This window comes from Bos indicus, chromosome 8 (assembly GCF_029378745.1).
Source record: "Bos indicus isolate NIAB-ARS_2022 breed Sahiwal x Tharparkar chromosome 8, NIAB-ARS_B.indTharparkar_mat_pri_1.0, whole genome shotgun sequence".
NCBI lineage: Eukaryota > Metazoa > Chordata > Mammalia > Artiodactyla > Bovidae > Bos > Bos indicus.
The window spans coordinates 99,554,734-99,575,194 of record NC_091767.1 but is presented as its reverse complement, the minus strand read 5'-3'; the positions used below and the strand labels follow the sequence as shown (position 1 = coordinate 99,575,194).

The following is a 20,461-nucleotide window of genomic DNA, read 5'->3' as shown; positions in this document are numbered from 1 at the left end:
GAGGTATATAGACCCTTGCCTGAATTTACAGTGTAGAAGGAAGGGATTCTAGCCTTGCTCCTTCCGCCATCTCTATTTCTCCTCCTGTAAAATGGGGATGCTGGGTAGGATGACGCAGTACATCACTTAAGAGACAGTATCACTAACTTGAGCAAGTTGATTCATCTGTCAACTAAGATCTCAATAGAGAGAAAGGGCCCAGATAGTCTCAGGATACCATTTCATACTTCTGAAGCACCAGGAAGATAAAATCAACATTTTGAAGATGTCAACAGCACCCTTATGAGATAGCTTGGAACTATGTTATGTTTCACAGGTAAATCCACAAAGAAGCATTATTCCAAGGTTCAAAACATTCCAACCAGGTGCAAAAATCTCAAGGGAGTCCAAGTGTTAAATATTACAACTAAGCAGAAGAATCAGGTTTAGAAACTGGTTTCATTTCACACCTGGGAGCCTTGGCTGCTCTCTATCTTGATTCTGCCTTCTTGGAATTCCTAAGCTGAGCACACTCTGCTCATCCCAAATATTCAGGTCTAAGGCATTTCCAGACCATTGGAGCTGATAAACCAAGGCCTTGTAACAGCTATGAAAACCACCCTTCAGACCTTGATAAAAAGAGGCTTCAGAAATGTTGATGCTTAATTTTCAAGTCACTAGAACATAAGCAGATTAATTGTTAACTGTTTCTACCGTGAGTGTTTACTGGGAACACAGAGATGGAAGATTCAAGAACCGCACTTAGGGGAGCTTCAAGTGAGAGACCATTTGTGCTCTGGGAGGAATCTCAAACATTAGCAGATCTGGACCTGTTTCAATATAGTTCTCAGTTTGGGGCTAAATCTCTGAAACCCAAACAATAAATCTGGACAGAATCCAGTTAGAGACTGAACTGAACTCAAGATGTGACACCTTACTGTTCAAAAAAAATTTAAAAAAACAGTTGAACTCTTGTAAATTTCCTAGGCTGCATTTAGATTACAAGCAAGGAAAAAAAGAACTGTGTCTAAGTGACAAACATACAGAAACATGGGAGCTTCCAGGGGGCAATTTAAGAGGTTCTACTGATTCAGGATGAGACCCTTGAGAAATCCTACAAGATGGCACCTCTTTAGACGGTCAAGGGATCACGGCACAGCCATAAAGGAGATGGGAACAATGGATCCAAGTTCATAAGGCCAAAAGAGAAAGCTGAGCAAGAAAGAAATAAAAACTTAAAATGGATCTTTTGCCCAAAAAGTGAATAATTTCTCTCCATTCAGAAGGGTTCAGTTCTAACCACGGAGGTCTTGGTGCCAGTGCCTCTATAGACAGCAGATCAAATTTCAAACAAAAATAAACCTGTTAGGGGAACTTACATACACAACATGATTCATAAGAGACATTTGCCATCAAGATAAAAATTCAAGAGAAAGTAGAAAAAACAGCCAGAGGGAAAACTGCAAAGAAGAATCTCTGCAACAGCCATACTCTAGGTTCTAATTCCTTTCTAAGCAGAAGTTGCATGAGGTGGAAGATCAAGGCTTTATCAAAAGCTGCATCTTTGGAATTCCCTTCTCCCCTGCTGCTGCTGCTGCTGCTAAGTCACTTCAGTCATGTCCGACTCTGTGCGACCTCATAGACGGCAGCCCACGAGGCTCCCCTGTCCCTGGGATTCTCCAGGCAAGAACACTGGAGAGGGTTGCCATTTCCTTCTCCAATGCATGAAAGTGAAAAGGGAAAGTGAAGTCCCTCAGTCGTGTCCGACTCTTAGCCACCCCATGGACTGCAGCCCACCAGGCTCCTCCATCCATGGGATTTTCCAGGCAAGAGTAATGAAGTGGGGTGCCATTGCCTTCTGCTGAGGTCTAGAAGTCTGGAAATTTGAAGTGAGGCATGGCTAGCTCTCCTTTTATATTCTTTTCCATTATGGCTTATTACAGGATATTAAATATACTTCCCTTGTGCTATATACTAAGACCTTGTTGTTTATTTTATACATAACAGTTGTATCTGCTAATCCCCAACTCCTAATTTGTCCCTCCCCCACTGCCTCTCCCCTTTGGAAACCATAAATTTGTTTTCTGTCTGTGAGTCTGTTTCTGTTTTATAAATAAATTCATTTGTATCATTTTTTTTAGATCCCACATGTAAGTGATATCATTCTTATATACTATTATAATCTCTTTCTTACTATAATAATCTCTAGGTCTATCCATATTGTTACAAATGGCATGATTGCATTCTTTTTTATGGTTGAAGCTCTGTTTCTAAATTTAACACTACTATTAAGACATGTGAGCTATTCATTTACTTACTGTCTCCCCGGCTGCAACTTTATCATAGACTCCACAGTCTCCATGAGCAGGAGAGCTGGATACTGGGGGGAGGGGAGGGCCCGGTATATGGGGGGCGCTTAGCTGCACCCACTCACTTGCTGTGGCAAACGGGTACCTTCTGTGTCTCAGGTGCTGGGCCGGGCACTGGGACACATGGGGAGAACCAGGCATGGAGCTGCCCTCTGGAAATTAATGGGAGTGGTAAAGCAAGATGTTTTTTCGTCACAAATACATGTGAAGTTGCATCTGTTATAAATGCTTGGGGAAAAAGGCACTGGGTTCTTTGACACTCTCTAACAGGGTGATTGAGCTAGGGGAGGCTTTGGTGAGGAAGTGACAACTGAGCTGCCATCTGAAAGATGACGAGTTGACTAAGCCATGGTGAGAACCGAAGCTTGTTCCAGGAAGATGTGAAAGGCCCTGGGGTGCAGGCAAGAGAAGCAAGGACAAGAAACGGTACGAAACATCGGCAGCTGATAAATGGTATTAGGATTGCCACCCCAAAGTATGGTTCTCTGGCATGGGCTTATTCTGAACTGAATGCAACTATGAAGAGGCAGATGTGAAAAAAAAAAAAAAAAAACTCTCTCTGCTTTTCCCTTATTTGTCCAGAAGCAGGACATCAAGGGCTTCCCAGGTGGTACTAATGGTAAAGAATCCTCCTGCTAACGCAGAAGATGCAAGAGACTCAGGTTCTATCCCTGGGTCAGGAAGATACCCTGGAAGAGAAGTCAGACATGACTGAACACCTATCAACAGCAGCAGCAGGACATCATTTGCAAAGGCGTCCCCCTTCTTCTCTCTACCAGGAAGGACAGAAGTTAATTACCAGAGGCAACCCCAGACCCTCATCAGCTCAGAGATGGCCCTTAACAATTCTTAGCCCTGATCTACCAGTGTGTATGCTCAGTCACTTCAGTTGTGTCCGACTCTTTGCGACCCTATGGACTGTAACCCACCAGGCTCCTCTGTCCATGGGATTCTCCAGGCAAGAATACTGGAGTGGGTTGCCATGCCCTCCTCCAGGGGCTCTTCCTGACGCCCCTGACCCAGGGACTGAACCCATGTCTCTTATGTCTCCTGTATTGGCAGGTGGGTTCTTTACCACTGGCGCCACCTGGGAAGCCCAATCTGTCATTAGTCTCCCCATAGAGTTGCCATCTCACAATTTGCTAACCCTCGAAGCTCAAAGTCCTTTTCTTTTGTCTTGTCACTTCTCTACAAAAGAATTGTTCTTTGCTAAGATAATACAGAAATTCAAGGTCTAACCACCCCTTTGAGTTACTCGTCACTGAGTACTCCCATGTGTACTGCACGGCATGCACACATTAAAAAATATGGTTCCTTTTCTCTTGTTACCCTGTCTTTTCTCAGTCTAATTTGCAAGACTCCAGCCAAGGAACCTAAGCTGCATAGAGGAAAAGTCCCCCCTTTACCCCTTCCCTGCCTTGGGATGGAGCAGGGGTTTTATGTTAGAAACGATGTCTAGAGAGGTGGATTGGCCAGACCATACAGAATTTGGGTCTTAAGTTCAGGTGCCGTGGAGCATAGGAGTGGTTTATGATGTACCATTTGCTTAGCCAGCCTTGACTTTCTGTCCTGATAGAGGCCTGCTTTCTGGCTAACCCCCAACCAAGCCAGGAGTCTGGTGAGGGAATGGAATCCCAGCGGTGGCCATGCTGTCCTGAGGCTCCGAGAGGCAGTGGTCCAAGGACTTCAGGATTTCAATTCAGTGGTCCCATAAAACCAATAAATTTGAAGCCAGGAGTGAAGTAACACATTTACTGTTAAATGTTTGATCTTATTTTCTTAACTTAACCTTTCTGATCCAGCCCTGAAGATAATACAAACAAAAAGTATGTGATGCCAGTAACACTGGACAGCAAATTTTCTCTCATTTGATAAAATTTATACTCTAATACAGAATAATAAATCTCTGTATTATTTCCAAACACATTGCATTTTTCTATCAGTTCAGTAAACATTGTCTTGATTACAGAAGTAAGCCTTTAGGCACTATTCTGTTAATAAGAATATTCCTGCCCTCAGATGGTGCTAGATGAGCAGCTGAGGCTGAAAGTGCTGATACAAAGCAAACCGAACTTCAGAGGCAGAAAGAGTGTGAAAGTGTTAGTCGCTGAGTCATATCTGACTCTGCGACCCCATGGACTGCAGACCGCCAGGCTCCTCTGTCCATGGGATTCTCCAGGCAAGAATACTGGAGTGGGGTAGCCATTCCCCTCTCCAGGGGATCTTCGCGACCTAGGGATTGAACCTGGGTCTCCCACATCACAGGCAGTCTTTACAGTCTTAGCCACCAGGGAAGCCCTAGAAAGAGCATGGGATTCAGCAATAAACAAAAAAGTTTTTGATCCTGGTTCTGTACCTGCTTGCTGGAGAAGCCACACTGGACCTCTCTGAGCCTCAGTTTCTGAAAATGGGATATGGTCCTTAGAGAGACGTTGTATCCAAGGAGATCCCATACATAACATGCACAGGGCAGGGGTTCGGCTAGCAAGACTGTCATGGTGGCAAGAAGGCTGGTGCTGGTATAATAATCTGGAGAAGACAGCCATGGCTCCCTGTGGGCCAGCAACCCACCCAGCTGCCTAGTAAGTAGCTTATATATTATATCCCAAGGGAACTGGAACCATGAAAAGGAAAATATCTCATACAGAGGGTTTCCCAGCTTAACCTCTGCGGAAACGCCTTTATTCTCATCTTGAAAGCACGCAGCAGCTGCAGATGGTTTCAGGCAGGCCTGCAGAAGTCGGCCGTGTTCCCTCTGGGGAGGCCAGTGGGAATAAGAGCAGCTGCCAGGGGTTTCACGTGGAGAGCCGCTCACATCCAAAAGTGGGCAAGTGCGAGTGTGGCTGCCTCCGTTGGCCCCGCTCTGGCCCGTAACCTTGAAAAGCACTGAGAGATTTTCCTACCCTCGATTTCTCTTTCGAACAGACCCAGAAAGTGGCCATGAGAGATGATTCCCTCGGGCCAATGTTCAGGATACAGTGAGGGGGGCCATTTCCAGACCTACAGCCTTGGCCCTGGGGCACTTAGGGACTGGGGCAAGCAGGACTGTGACTCCCAGGGGCAACCCTATATCCTGCCTGCCTGGTTTTTGTTTTGTTTTACATACTTATGTCCTTATTTTAATTGTTTGGCTGTGGCGGGTCACAGTCGCATCACGTGGCATCTCTTGTTGGGCCTCACCAGCTCTCCAGTTGTGTTCCCCCTGCTCAGCAGCTCCGAGGATGTGAAATCTTAGTTCCCTGACCAATGATTGAACCCACATCCCCTGTACTGCAAGGCCATTTCTTAACCACTGGGCCACCAGGGAAGCCCTGCCTGGTTTTAAGATCTCTACTTTAGCAAGGTTTGATCCCTAATTTGACAGAAAAGCCTGAAAAGTCACCTAATCACATTAGGGACCTTCAGTTGCTTGATGAAGGTTTATTGGTTCTCAAAAGCTTCAACTACTGTAAGATGTTCTTCATAACCTCTATTCCCATTTCTTCCATTCTAGATTTCCAGAAAAGGTCTGCTGGAACATCATTTTGACGTCAGGAGGCAGCATGACTTGATTTCTGGGCACAGCCACCCTTGGCTCACTCAGCAGAGCGCTTCTGCCTCATGGAAAATCCTCAGACTAGCCCCTTCAAGTCACCTGTGAAAATATACTCCTTTTTTAGGCTGAGATGGGCCTGCGCTGCCTCACGTGTTTTTATCCTGTGTCCAAGATAAGGACATCATAGGAATCTTTGGAATTATTCAGGCTCTCTAAAAAGGTTCCTTGAGATAAATTCTAAAAACCATCCCTCTTTCTCTAAGAGTGCCTGGGTGGCCTTCAAGGGGCCAGGGAGCAATATAGGGTGTCCACATATCAGGGGCTATGTGACATGGTCTTCTGCCTGTTTGGGGCATAAGGAGCTTCTGTGTGGGACACAGTAAAAGAATGAAAAGTAAGCCATCTATTTCCAGGCCTTTCTCAGGCTACCCACTCCTGCCCATGTAATCTTGAAGGGAATCACCCTATTCTCTGAACAAAAACCTCAGCCCATTTCTTATAAAATGATTCTGCAGAATCCTATGATAAACTGCCTTAGTTTTCTCCATGTGACTGAGAAGAGACTAGATCCAGAGACAGAGAAGCAAGTAGACAATTATCAGCTTCTTCTACGTGGGTGGGGGGCTGCTGCATGACCTTGTTCATCACTGTCTCATCTTTCTAAAACAGCAGCAAGGCAACCTCTGCCTCCTTCTGGGCCCAAAGATATCAAGCCTGCTCTTTCAAACCTCAGCTTAAGTCAAGGTTAAATGTGTAACCCTTGGAAGAGAAAGGAAGTGTTAGTCTTTGCAAACTCATGGACTGTAGCCCGCCAGACTCCTCTGTCCATGGGATTCTCTAGGCAAGAATACTCAAGTGGGTAGCCATTCCCTTCTCTAGGAGATCTTCTCGACCCAGAGACTGAACCCAGGTCTCCTGTATTGCAAGCAAATTCTTTACTGTTTGAGTTGTCAGGGAAGCCCAACCCTTGGAAAGTCAGATTTATAAAAGGCCTGAGATTGCTGGCTGAAGGGAAACCCAGTTCTCTGTACCTTTCTTGATAAAACAGTTTAAGATAGAAAAAAAGGGTGCTGTGTGTTGTTTGGATGATTCTCCGCTATCATCCTCATTCCCGCCCCTTCACTCTTTTCCTCCAGCTCTCAGCTTTCAGGGCCAAATTATATGCCTCAGAGGCTACAGTCCTAGAAAAAAAAAAAAAGAGAGAGAGAGAAAAGGGAGATGGGGAAGGTGAAAGGTATTTATAATCGGTTTTGCTCCTCCCCATAAGAAATGGAATTCAATTAAAAGGCCTCTGCATCACAAAAATGCAAAATTACTCTGCCCATCACCTGCCAAGTCAGAGCAACCTCAGAGCAAACCTGATTAGCTGGGTAGCCCCAAATGACAGGCCTATTTTACCATTTTTCGTCTTTGAGATTTTGTTTTCTCAGAACTCCTGAATTGATTCATGCAAAGCAAATGAGATTTCATAATAGACTCTGGGACAATTCCACCCCCTGGGAGCAAACCTATTCACGAGCCGTGGGGTGAGGTAATGCCGCCCATCTGCTCTCGGGAAAGCCGGGTGCCCTCCGGGCCACTAAAGCAAGAAGGGCTTGAAGCCCATCCTGGGGAAATGGGGGCGCTGAAGGCTTGCACCTTCTCAGGTTTCCTTCCTCAAGATAGTTTCTCAGGACACTCAGAAAAACATCTCATTCATAACCGCCTGGAAACTTGAGCCATTTTTTTTTCCTGATAGTCATTTCACTAGTTCGGAGGAAGTGACTTTCCCTTATCCCGCAAACCAGATGTCAGGCGAAGGAAGAGATCTCAGAACAAAGCAGATGGCAGAAAAGGCAGGAGGCTGACGCGAGCCGAGGGCTGCGGGGCGGCTCCGGATCTACGATGGTTTCTATTTACTTTATAAATGGATTCTGCAGGAAAAACAAAACTATCTTCTTTTCTTTTTTTTTAATTTATTTTTTAATTGGAGGAAAATTGCTTTACAATGTTGTGATGGTTTCTGCCATGTAACAAGTCAAAATCAGCCATAAGTATACATATATCACCTCCCTAAGCCTCCCTCCTCTCCCCAAATCCAGGTCATCACACAGCACCCAGCTGGGCTCCCTGTGTTATACAGCAGCTTTGCACCAGCTATCTATCTTACACATGGTAGGGTATATATGTCTAGGAAAACTATCTGATTTCTAAAACATTCCTCTCTTCTTAAACTGTCTGGAAATTTAGACTTAGCTTGGAAATCTCAAGAACGAGGAAAGTTTTCTTCACCACAGGGACAAATTTGTTATTAGTTTTTGTTAGTGGTGGTAAGTGCGGGTAATTTTTAAATGCTGTCCTTGTCCTGCAATGGGACAAGCAAGGCAGGGACAGCATTCCATCCTGCCTGCCTGCCTTCCTTTCCTTCTTTCCTCTTTTTTCTTCTTTCTTTCTCTCCTCCTATCCTTCCTTCCTTTCCTTCTTTCTTCTTTTTTTAAGAGGAAGATCTAATTGTTAAATGTCAAAAAGTGGTTATGAAAGTAACAGCTCATTGAAAAACCTAACTGAACAGTCTCTGTTCTATATATCCAGAGCTGGGGTGGGGAGAATGTTGGCATCTTTTCCATAGTGTATATAGGTATTTAAACCTGGCTGAAATCTTGGGAAGCACAGAGGTGTGTGCAGCAGGTAAGGGGAGTTGCTGCAAAGATCTGGTGACCGTAGATGGTCAGTTTTCTTTTAAACTGAAGTATAGTTGATTTACAATGTTATGTTAATTTCTGCTGTACAGCAGTGATTTATTTTTTAAAATATTATTTTCTTCTTTCTTAACTGAAGATCTGGTTTTGCAAAAGGACAGAAATTCAGCTTCTAATCTGAATTGTGATCTTCATGTCATTCCTGAAAATAGTTTGAAAAAAGCTTGACTTGTGTGCCAGGAATCTGAGCTCTAGAATTGTCTCTGCTACTCACCTTCAGCAGGTCACTGACCTGCTCAATTTTAAAAGGCAATGCAGGAGATGTGGGTTCAATTCCTGGGTTGGGAAGATCCCCTGGAGAAGGAAATGGCAACCCACTCCAGTATTCTTGCCTGGGAAATTCCATGGACAGAAGAACCTGGTAGGCTACAGTCCATGGGTCACAAAGGGTCAGACACAACTTAGCATAAGTAGTGTCTTAGCAACTTAGCAATAGTAGGTACTCAGTTTATTTTATTTTTCTAACAGCTTCATTGAGATGCAATTCACACAGCATAAAATTCACTCTCTTAAAGCCTACAGTTCAGGGAGTTCAGTATATTCACAGACTTGGGCAACCATCACCCCTACTCATTTTTTGAGGAATGCATGAATCAGAGATTTAAAGGTAACATGGCTTTAAGTGCCAGGCTGTATTCTGAGCACATTTTGTAAAATAATTATGTGATCTCCCCAACAAATCTATGAATCCAGTCCTATGACAACTTTATAGTAAAGTCAACCGAGGCTTATGCCCAGGCTGTCCAGCTGGAGAGCCAGCATTCTGAACCAGTTTGAAAATCCTACAATCCTATTAAAAGAGTCTGACATAGTAAAGTTCCTTATTTATTACATTATTGCGTGAGTGCTCAGTCACTTCAGTTATGTCTGACTCTTGGCAACCCCATGGACTGTAGCCCTCCAGGCTCCTCTGTCCATGGGATTCTCCAGGGATACTAGAGTGGGTTGCCATGCCCTCCTCCAGGGGATCTTCCTGAACCAGCGATCAAACCTGAGTCTCTTATGTCTCCTGCGTTGGCAGGTGGGTTCTTTACCACTAACGCCACCTGGGAAGCTCGTTATGTCATGAACACAATAAATAAAAATAACAGCCTTCCTTTCTCATGTTTATGACAAATTTGCTGTCCTGAACCAAAAAAAAATGTCTCTTTCCCAGGAAATGGCAGGAGGGTGGCTACACCCCTGGACACAGGGGCACATCTGACTGATTCTGGGGTCTCTACATTTGGCCCTTAGTGAAATCCAATAAATGATTGACAGGTTAAGAACTGTGTCTGCCATGCATTATACATGGACCACCTAGAAGTTTCCATTTAAGCTAGTCAGAAGGAAGAGTCAGGTGCCTATAGCAGACTTAATAACCAAACCCAAATCACATTAACCATCACCAACTGGTGCCCAGAGACCCTGGGACCTCAAATTGGCATTAATGCCACAGAGTTGTTGTTTGTTTGTTTTTGAGCAGTAAGAATGAATCAGTCTGGATAAACCAAGGAGAATCATATCACCCTTCATACACAGGAAAGTACCATGAGACTGCCTGGTTCTCTCCACTCTAATTGAAAATCAGATTTGAGCGTTCGATTTCAGACATCACAGGCTCACTGATTTGAGGGGCTTGTTTGAATAATGTTCTACCAATACATTTAAGCCGGCTGGGAGGAGGAGAAGACTCAGAGATGGGCTAGTTCGATGCCATGCCCAGCCCTACTCCAGGATCTCAATTCTCCTTCCTTCTAAGGCTGTAACAGCCATCCCTTTGCCATTGCTATGGCTAACTGCTGTGATTCAGCCCTAAGAAAAAAGCAAATGTCCTGATGTCAGTAAATGGCACAAAATGGGCAGGGGGTGATGGGAGGGAAGAATTACAGTAAAGCATTTTCATGCTTAAAAAAAGGTTTTCTTCCCCCTCTCCCACTTGCTTTGTGAAACTTCTCACGAACAAAGGGCTATTCTTGTGCGTGACGGCTGGCCATATGTGATCTGCTTTCAGAGCTCAGGGTCCATGTGAAATCCCAGGGTGAAAAGGAAACTCAGCCGGAAAGCCTGGGGTGGCTGAAGGGAGAGCTGGCTCCTTTCTGTTTCTAAGGCATGCCACCAACCCAAACACAAGCAGCTGGAGTTCAAAGCAGGCCTCCTCATGGGATTCTTCCCCGACAGAACTCAGAGCTAGCAAGTCTGTGCAAAGAACGACTGCCAGAGTCGTCTAAGTCTGCAGGATTTAATAACTGGTTTCCATCCCACATCATCTACTCAGGATGACCCACTTAGACAATGTCCTCCATTTACAGTGGCTTTCGGAGAGGTCTCTGGGAAGCTGTTATGAGGCTTCCTGACATCTCTTTGCCCCTTAGTACAAGTTCCAGGGAAAAGCGGAGCTGCTACCTTACAATGATGTTTATAGAGAGCCAGCAGTCACAACACTAAAGATTCACTATTTCTCTTCTCAGAACTGTTACTTTCTGATTTCTCTGCTTTCCTATTGAAGTTCATCAACTCAGATCCCCACACATAGAGTAGGAAAGAGTGTAATTGTCAGAAGTAAACATCAGCAGAAATCTTGGCCAGAAGTAGCTAAAGGATGTGGTTAGACAAAATATAAAACTGGACAGTAATCCAGGTTACCCAAAAGAATTGAAAGGGAACCCAAACTGATATTTGTACATTAATGTTCATAGCAGCGCTATTCACAGTAGCCAAAAGGTAGAAGCATCCCAAGTGTCCATCAAAAGGTGCCTGGATAAACAAAACGTGGTACACACACACACACGAGTATTATTCAATCACAAAAGTTATGAATCTCCAATGCATGCATGCATGCTCAGTCGTGTCCGACTCTCTTTGACCCCATAGCCCGCCAGGCTCCTCTGTCCAGGGGATTTAATTCCAAAACATGCTACAGTATGGCAAAGTTGAAAACATTTTGCTATATAGAAGGAGCCAGGCAGAAAAGGACAATTACTCTTTGATTTTGTTTGGGATGATTAAAAAGGTTTGGAAAGATGGTGGTGATGGTTGCATAACATTGTGAATGTACTTAACACTACTGAGTTTTGCACTAACAGGTGGTTTAAATGATGAAATTTTATGTTATGTATATTTTACCACAATTTTTTTTTAATTAGATGGTAAGATCTCAGAAGCTGAAATTCTGTCTTAGCCATCTTTGCACCTCTAGCATCTAGCATATTCCAGGCTCAGAGGGGCAACTTCACAGACGTCTGCCAAATAGACCACATATACAGTAGAATGGTTTTAAAGTTGATGCTCTAGGAGTTTCTGAGGCACGCCGACCCAGGTCTCTGACATCTCAGGGTCCAAACCACATCAGAGCTATCATTCCAAGAATTCACAAAATGATCTCATTTGCAGAAATAAAATTTCATCCAGCTATATTTCTCCAAAAGCGTTATGTCCATAGAGATTCTATACAAATTCACAGAGATTTTATTTCTCATCCCACAGAGGTGAACACTGGCATTATAGTCCAGGTCATTAACAGTAACATTGAAGTGGCCCCAGACCCACATCTACTTGGCATAAGACAGAGGCAGCTCTTGATAAGATTTGAAAGTCACCTGTGCAAAAATGCACAGATTTGGAAGAGGTCTATTGGGTAATTTTCCCCACAACCCTAAACTAAAGCACAAGGACTGCATTTATTCAACACATATTTACTGAACACCTAATCTATGCTGCGCATGTGCTTAGTCGCTCAGTCGTGTCCGACTCTTGCGACCCCATAGACTGTAGCCTGGCAAGCTCCCCTTCCACGGGATTCTCCAGGCAAGAACACTGGAGTGGGTTGCCACTTCCTTCTCCAGGGGAGCCTTCCGACCCAGGAAACGAACCCAGGTCTCCTGCGCTGCAGGCAGACTCTTTATTGACTGAGATGCTAAGTACTCACCACTCAAGGATGTGGTGTTTAGTGGATTTTCTCAATCTGTGACAATCAATCCAAACAGTTAGTTCATTTCTAAATCATTCCTGGCCAGAGGACATATTACGTTAAAAAAACGTTCTGCTCACCAATTCCAATGTGTGTGTGTTTGAGTGGGGAGCAGAGGGTCCTTCCACCACATCTCTCCCCTACCAACAAGCAATTCTAGGACACCAGCTAGACATCCTGCAGTTCAGTTCTGACATTATCTACCCGGAGACAGCATCAGATCCCACATGTTAAGGACTCAGTCCTACAAGACAGTCCCTGCTCCATTTCAAATGCCAACTGCAAGCCCAGACTATTATCTGTGCTTTTAACCAACCAGCTATGGATCCGAGATTCCACGACCCCCCACCCTTGTGCTCAATTAGCTTGCTAAGGCAGCTTAAAGAACCCAGGAACCTAACTACTCCCCAGATTACTGACTTGTTATAAAAGGATCTAACTCGGGAACAGGCGGATGGCAGAGATGCAAAGGAAAGGGCAAGGTGCTTCCACGCATCTCCAAGTGACTACTCCTCTGAATCTCCATGCGTTCACCAACCCAGAAACTCTCAGAACCCTGTCTTTGTGGTTTGTTATGGAAGTTCCATTACATACATGTGTTGTCTTGATTTGTCTGCCCCTTGTCTGTGTGTGTGTGTGCGTGCACACTCAGTTGCTCAGTCATATCTGACTCTTGGTGACCCATGGACTGTAGCCTGCCAGGCTCCTCTGTCCATGGGACTGGACCAACAAGAATACTGGAGTGGGTTGCCACTTCCTCCTCCAGGGGATCTTCCAGACCCAGGGACTGAACTGGTGTCTCCAGCATCTCCTGAATTGGCAGGAGCCACCTGGGAAGCCCCTGTCTGCCCCATGATTCCCCTTAAAGAAACACACCTTCTGCCACTACCTCCTTCCGCCCTGTGGTCCAGAGGAGCTGACATCCCTTCGGCTCCAAGAGTGTGTGTGACCCAAGCCTGGCCAATCAGAACACTCTGTCTTCCCCCCACATCCTCCCTCTGGAGCCACGAGGAGTTAAGAGAACCAACCAGAGCCAAAGAGACTCCATCCTGAGACTGGTTGGGACTGAAAGGAATTGAGAAAATGGGATAAAAGGCTGGAGCTGCTGTCATCTTGATACCACAAGGAAAAGAGCCTGACAAGAATAGAGCCAACACAGAGGAAAACACAGCTGAACAGGGATGGCAGGACACTGATGATGTCATCTGAAACTCTGGATTCTGCCCTGCCTGAAACCCATCCCTTTTGATCCCCTTCATAAGCCAGTTTGAGTTATGAAGTCCTTGGCTTCTAGCAGCATTTCACTTCCCTTTAAAAAAAAAAAAAAATCACACGGAATTCAATTTACATTTAACAAAAAACCCTAAACTGCAAAAGGCATGAACTTTTTTCATTTTTACTATATTACTTTTACTAATTACAGTACTTATTATAAATTTCAGTTATTTTTAATATATTGTACAATTCATTATGACATTCTAATCCATTCATTATAGCAGGAAGAAGCAACTAATTAGATATAGTGCAATTTTCCTATTTATAATTCTTTGAGGAAAGAATCAGGAAATGAGACCTTGCTTCTAATATCTCACTCAACCTTAAGCCTGGTAAGTGTCAGATACAGCTGTGTTATCTGTTACAAAATGGTTTGGCTCCATCTTCAGAAGTAAGAGTAAACTCAATACCAAAACACGCCAATAGAAATTCAAAATACAGAGAAAACTGAACTATTCTGTACCTTGTCTGCAACTGTATGCATTTGTCCAAACTCAACGATACAGCAAAAACAGAGAGATTCTACTGTGTGTAAATAAACAGTGAATGAATCTTAAACAATATATATATTTTTATGTATCAACAACACAAAACTGTCCAGGATCCAAAAAACCACAAGGATCACACACATTACTTTAGAAATCAGCACACGTGAATCTGAAAGAGTTCTGAAAATGAAGTCATCTGTCTAGAATTAAGAGGATATTTTGAAGTCTCTATTAATCACGGACAATACCTGATCTTTGTGAACTTGTGTGTAACTCCATGCTTCCTCTCTTTACTTCACTCTCACTAGAGGCAGTATACAGATATTTCTCTCCACTTTTTGACTTAGACTAGGAGCAGCACACAAATATGGAAACTGTACCCCCAAGGCCTGCAGGGGACAGGATGCCTTGCCAGAGTGGTTCTGAAAAGAAGCTCCTCTAATAGTTTTCAAACCCTAAGTTTTCAAAACGTAAAGTGTATTCTTTCACTTGACCCCTATGTTGACCTACCTTGCCAACAGGTTCAAGGTCAGTGGCAAATAATTTGATCAGATTTGAAAGCCGGGCCTGTATAGCTTTCATGTATCCAAAGCTCATGAGCTGTATACTTAGCTTTCTAGCAATGCATCTGCAATTATTACTAACTAGTTTAGAACTAATTATAGCATTAAATCATCAGGTTAAAAGCCCAGAGAACGTTCCCACTTAAGCATGCCTCCCTGAGAAGAAAAGCGCTATATAAATGGAAAGTCCTAAGGTATTACAGTAATTACGAGAGAAAGAGAAATAACTCACAGCAAAATTGGAACTTGACACCAAATAGCATTTTTGCAGCTGTTCTGATTTGGTTTTCTCAAAGTCGCCCAGAGAAACACACCTTCAGCTATTTAGAACTTTCCAGTGTCTGAAACATCAGAGATGTGCCTTTTTCTTTGTGGATGACTCCAGTGCCTGGAGTTCAGAAAGGTAATTTTCCTAAAGAATAACAGGAAATGTGCCTTTGTGAGTCTGAAGCCCTAACGGTGTAAGTTCCCTGGGCGGGCACCCAGCAGAATTCCACAGTCAAAGCAGGCAACCCAGGAGACCTACCTTAAAGAGAGAAAAGAACATCCAGGTGGCAATCATGACCTTGACTCTCCCTCAGTTACGACCTGATCTTGGGAACCAGCTGCTTCTAAAGCTTCACCTCCGGTTTCCCTGTCCTCAGTCGGACGTCCGACGTAAGGACACAGCCCTCTGCAAGGTCACAGCATTTCAGATGAAGCGGCACGGAGCTGGCAACCTGTGTGTACACGTACCTGGTAGACACTGCCCCAGAAGAAGCCTACACACTGCAACGTGAACCGGCCCGACTTCTCCGGTTCAAAGGTACCATTTGGAACCGTGTTAGAGCCTTCAAGGGCAAATGAAACAGGAGTGTATTTACTTGTAAACAGCTACTAATTATCGGATTACACTTTATCAGATCAATTATGATTTGACAAATTCGAGCTGGGAGTTGCATTCAAAGGCAATGGGGTAACAGAGCCCTGGAGAGGCAGGGGATAGTTCCACTGTTTTGTTTCGGTTTTTTAAATTCTGATGACTTATTTTATAATACAGACACCAGAAAGTGACCTTTAAGACGGTTTCCCTCCTGCAAAGCCACTGGCTCTGCACAGTAAGAGTCGTCACTGGACACTTGTTTACAGTAAAGACAAGTAACTATTAATTCAGACAAAGGAACCTTCACAAAGAGAGGAAGAAAACCCGTTTAGCAAAGTGGCAGGCACAAAAAGAAACGAGCCCTTCATGAAAAGTGAGACAAAATGAAGTCAAGACACAGATGCTCTTGTTAATGGGACAGGAATATAACTCTTGCCAACTAAGACACGAGAGTCAAAAATCCTACATTTTAATCGGCTATACCCCAATACAAAATGCTTTTGGTATTAAAAAAATAATAAAATAAAAATTTCAAAAATCCTACTTTTATTGAGAACTACTATTAAGGAGGATTAAAAATAAACAACAAACAAAAAAATACCGTCATCCGGTTTTTAAGAGATTTGGGAGAACAACATGGGAAGTTATATTCTCGGCCTCAGTCAGAATGGCTAACTCCCTGCTTCTAAGGCCAAGGGGCAGCCCCTCACCGACTGGCCACCAGAGTCAACCAGCACTTCTCACTGAGTCAGGACTTGCTATATTCTTGCCCTATTTTTTTTTTAATTACAGGATAATTTCTTTACAGTGTTGTGTTGGTTTCTGCCATACAACAATATGAATCAGCCAGAAGCAGACATATGTCCCCTCCCTCTTGAACCTCCTCCCCACCCCTTCAGGTTGTCAGAGCACCGGGTTAAGCTCCCTGTGTTAAACACCAATTTTCCACTAGCTATCTAGTTTACCTATGGTAAAATATCTGTTTTAGTGCTACTCTCTCAATTTATCCCACCCTCTCCTTCCTGAGCTGTGTCCACAAGTCTGTGCTCTATGTCTGGTCTCTGTACCTGCCCTGCAAATAGGTTCATCAGGATCATCTTTCCAGATTCCATATATATGTGTTAATACACAACATTTGTTTTTCTCTTTCTGACTTACTTCACTTTGTATAAGAGGCTCTAGTTTCACCCACCTCAATAAACTAACTCAAATGTGTTCCCTTTTATGCCCGAGTAATATTCCATTGTATACATGTACCACAACCTCTGTATCCATTCACCTGTCAATACCTTGCCCTATTCTGCAATAGGTCTTTTCTCAAGCAGTTTTACCTGCTTTATAACATCTCTAAGATCATTTTCATTCTCCTTTAAAAATTCTATTGGACAAATCCTGTCTTGACTTCAGCTCCAATTTCAACAAGTGAAATTAAGAGAGGCAGTTCTTTGAAACAGATACATGTGCTCTTCTGCCAGTAATCTCTTTTCCCTTTCTCCTCAGACATCACAGGTTCACTGATTTGAGGGGCTTGTTTGAATAATGTTCTATCAACACATTTAAGCTGGCTGGGGGGAGGGGAAGACTCAGAGATGGGCTAGTTCAATGCCATACCCAAGCCATGGTGGTCCTACTCCAGGATCTCAATTCTTCTTCCTTCTAAGACTAACAGTCCCTTTCCCCTGCATGTTCTTGCTCTAGCTCAGCTCTGCCCAATAAAATGTTTCTGCAATGACGGGAAAGCTCTATACCCGCTCTGTCCAATATGGTAGCCACTAGCCATATTCTGGCTATTGACTACTGAAATGTGGCCAGTGTGACTGAGGAACTGACCTTTTAATGTCATTTAACTAATTTAAACACAAATTTGAATAGCTACATGTGGTCAGTGGCAATCAGATAAGACTGCGCAGCTATAGCTCTTCACTTGAGCAACCTCAGCCCAAAGGCTGAGGTGGCCTCCCCTGATCACCCCACACTCCCTTTTCTTCTCTTCTCAGCACTTATTAACACCTGAAATGATTCTGCCTGTTTGCTTTGTATTGTTTGCGTCCCTCCTTAGAATGCAAGGTCCCTGACGGCAGAAACCTTGCCTCTCTGATTCTCTGCTGCCTCCCAGAACAGTGCCTGGCATAGGGCACACACTTTGTAAACATGTGCTGAGTCAATCAATGAATGAATCAATGCACTGGCCCAGGTGCTTCCTTCCTTGAGGGAATGCAAAAAGAAGGAAGTCCACCTACCTTGGTGAGTGAATTGTGAATTGCTTTATCAGAACTTTGACCTATGGGACCATGTTACACAGACCATCCAGAGCAGCCAGCTGTGCATTCAAACGATAAGGAGGTAAAGGAGCCTCCAACCAGGATCACAAGGTTGGAGACTTGGAGGCCACAGCCTAGGGATCCTTCAAGAACAGACAGGAAGCTCCTCCCATGGAGGAGAAGAGCCACCTCTGACGAAATGGCTGCAACCCTGAAGACCCCAACCATTAGTGCCAGTGCTTGTGGGAATGACCTGTGTCAGCTACTGAGCATAGGGTGCTGATCAAGACAGACAGGATCCCCCATCCTGTGGGTGCTCACCTCCTCTGGAAGAGAAGGACACATCAGCAATACTAAGATGATGCATTACCTCTGAGACTCCGTGAGGGGGGCTTTGATGAAAGCACAAAAGGAAAGGAGATACTTCACTCAGTCTAGGGTAGTCAGGGAAGGCTTCCTGGAAGAAGATTTGATTAATCTAAATCTTGAGGGCGATAGAGTTAGGGATGCCAGAGTGGTATGGGTTAGGGGTTAGATGTAACAGGTTGCTGGGGAATGGCTATTCCAGGCAGGAAGAATAGCAAGAGCCAAGATACTTAGGTGTGCAATGGCAAACTATTGATACAGAACTGTAAACACTCTGGTTTTCCTGGTGTGTAAAGGGTAACAAGAAATAAGACTAGAGAAATGGGTGGAGGATGACGTCACAGATCATACAGGCCTTGAATGCCCAGGATTGGGTTTTATTCTTAGGGCAATGGGCAAGAGACTTTAAGGAGAAGGATGAAATGACTATCTGCTCTCTAATGATCTTCATGATCCTAGAGATGTATTGGTAGTGAAGGAACTGGAAAGGAGTGTGACACTTGAGACATATACACTATGCAGAACAGGGTATGGAAAATACTGCCAGCGTGTCCAGAAGCCTGATACTGTCAAGTGGGCCAAGAGACAGGCTGCCAAGACAGGCTGATGCAGTCAAAGCCTTCGGACTGACTTTACAGCCTAATGCATGTGCATGCAGACACAAACATGGGGGTCATGGGCCTACAGTGATAATCTGCCCAGCACGAAACACCATCTTGGAAGGTCAAGAAATGGCCAAGTTACTCTCCGCAGCTTTGCAAGGGACTGTCTCTAAGTGGGACTGGTTGCTTCAGATGCAAATTCATCTACTTAGATAAACAGATCTACTTATTGAGAGCTGACTGTGTGCTACATGCTCTTCCAAACACAATCTCCTTCAATAGTCACAATAAAAAATGCACGCACCTCTTAACAAGACTAAAGATCCTTTATACCGAACTAACAAGACTAAAGATCCTTTATGCTGCCCACACAGCTACATTGTGATTGTTTTCCTTTTTGCTATTTTTAAATATTTTTAATCTTCATTAGATAAAAAGGCACAGAGCAGGCACATGGTTTTTAAAAATCAAATGGCAATAGAAGGGTTAAACTGTTCAAAAAGCTGATTCACTGCCTCCCATCCCTTAGTCTTGTATGACTGTCAACTCTTTAGAGCTATTTCTTATGTTATTTGCCAAATTTTTCTATGTTTATCTTATGTTGCTGTTTTATATTTAAATTTATTTTCAATTGGAGGATAATTGCTTGACAATATTGTGTTGGTCTCTGCTATACATCAGCCATAGGTATACATATGCCCGCTCCCTCTTGAACTTCCCTCCCATCTCCCACCCCTTAGGTTGCTTATTTATCAGTTTTAAACATTATCTGTTGACTTCCCTCGCACTTGTTCTCCCGATATTTTTATTTACTTCACAAATTTTGGTTAATTCTTCCTCAGTTTTCACATTACTAGAGTCATGTGAAATGTGAAACTCTTCCCACAATTCCAGAAGTTCTGTAAAGCCTCCCAATAGCATCTGCTAAACAGCTGAGTGGATCAGGAAATGTATCCACTTCACTGTGTTCCACAGCCCCTCAACCTCCTGCTCCTCTCTTGCCTGGTTGATGGCTAGACTTCACTTTGCAGGATCCCTGGTTTTCTGTACGCTGCCCGCTTTTTTAATTTGCTCCCTTGTTTTACTGGAGCATATCCTCCCATACCTTTCTCCATACTCACTATAATTTTAGTCACTATTTTCTTACAGTTATATAAGCACATGATTTAAAGTGCCTAATAGTTCTATTCGGAGAAGGAAATGGCAACCCACTCCAGTGTTCTTGCCTGGAGAATCCCAGGGACGGGGGAGCCTGGTGGGCTGCCATCTATGGGGTCGCAGAGAGTCGGACACGACTGAAGCGACTTAGCAGCAGCATAGTTCTATGGAATTTACTCAATGCCTTAACTCCATCCCTCCACTTCCCTCTAATTCTTCCTCCCAAGAAGTAAACGTTTAACTTCTTTTAGATAATTTTCAGTAACAATTTTAGATGGCTTCTTTATAGTTTCTCAGTTGCTGGCACTATTTATTG

General features: G+C 43.8%; 1 protein-coding gene across 7 annotated transcripts in view; it reads right to left on the bottom strand.

Moving 5' to 3' along the window:
* PALM2AKAP2 (PALM2 and AKAP2 fusion) overlaps positions 1-20,461 on the bottom strand; it is a 517,050-nt gene that overhangs the window by 62,646 nt on the left and 433,943 nt on the right. The window contains exon 1 of one of the 7 annotated variants that reach the window (XM_070795261.1): positions 15,423-16,619. The exons of the other annotated variants lie outside the window; for them this stretch is intronic. Coding sequence (XP_070651362.1) covers positions 15,423-15,458 — 36 coding nt within the window. The 5' untranslated portion in view covers positions 15,459-16,619. Of the gene's footprint in view, positions 1-15,422; positions 16,620-20,461 lie in introns of those variants that run through there. 7 annotated transcript variants of the gene reach the window in all.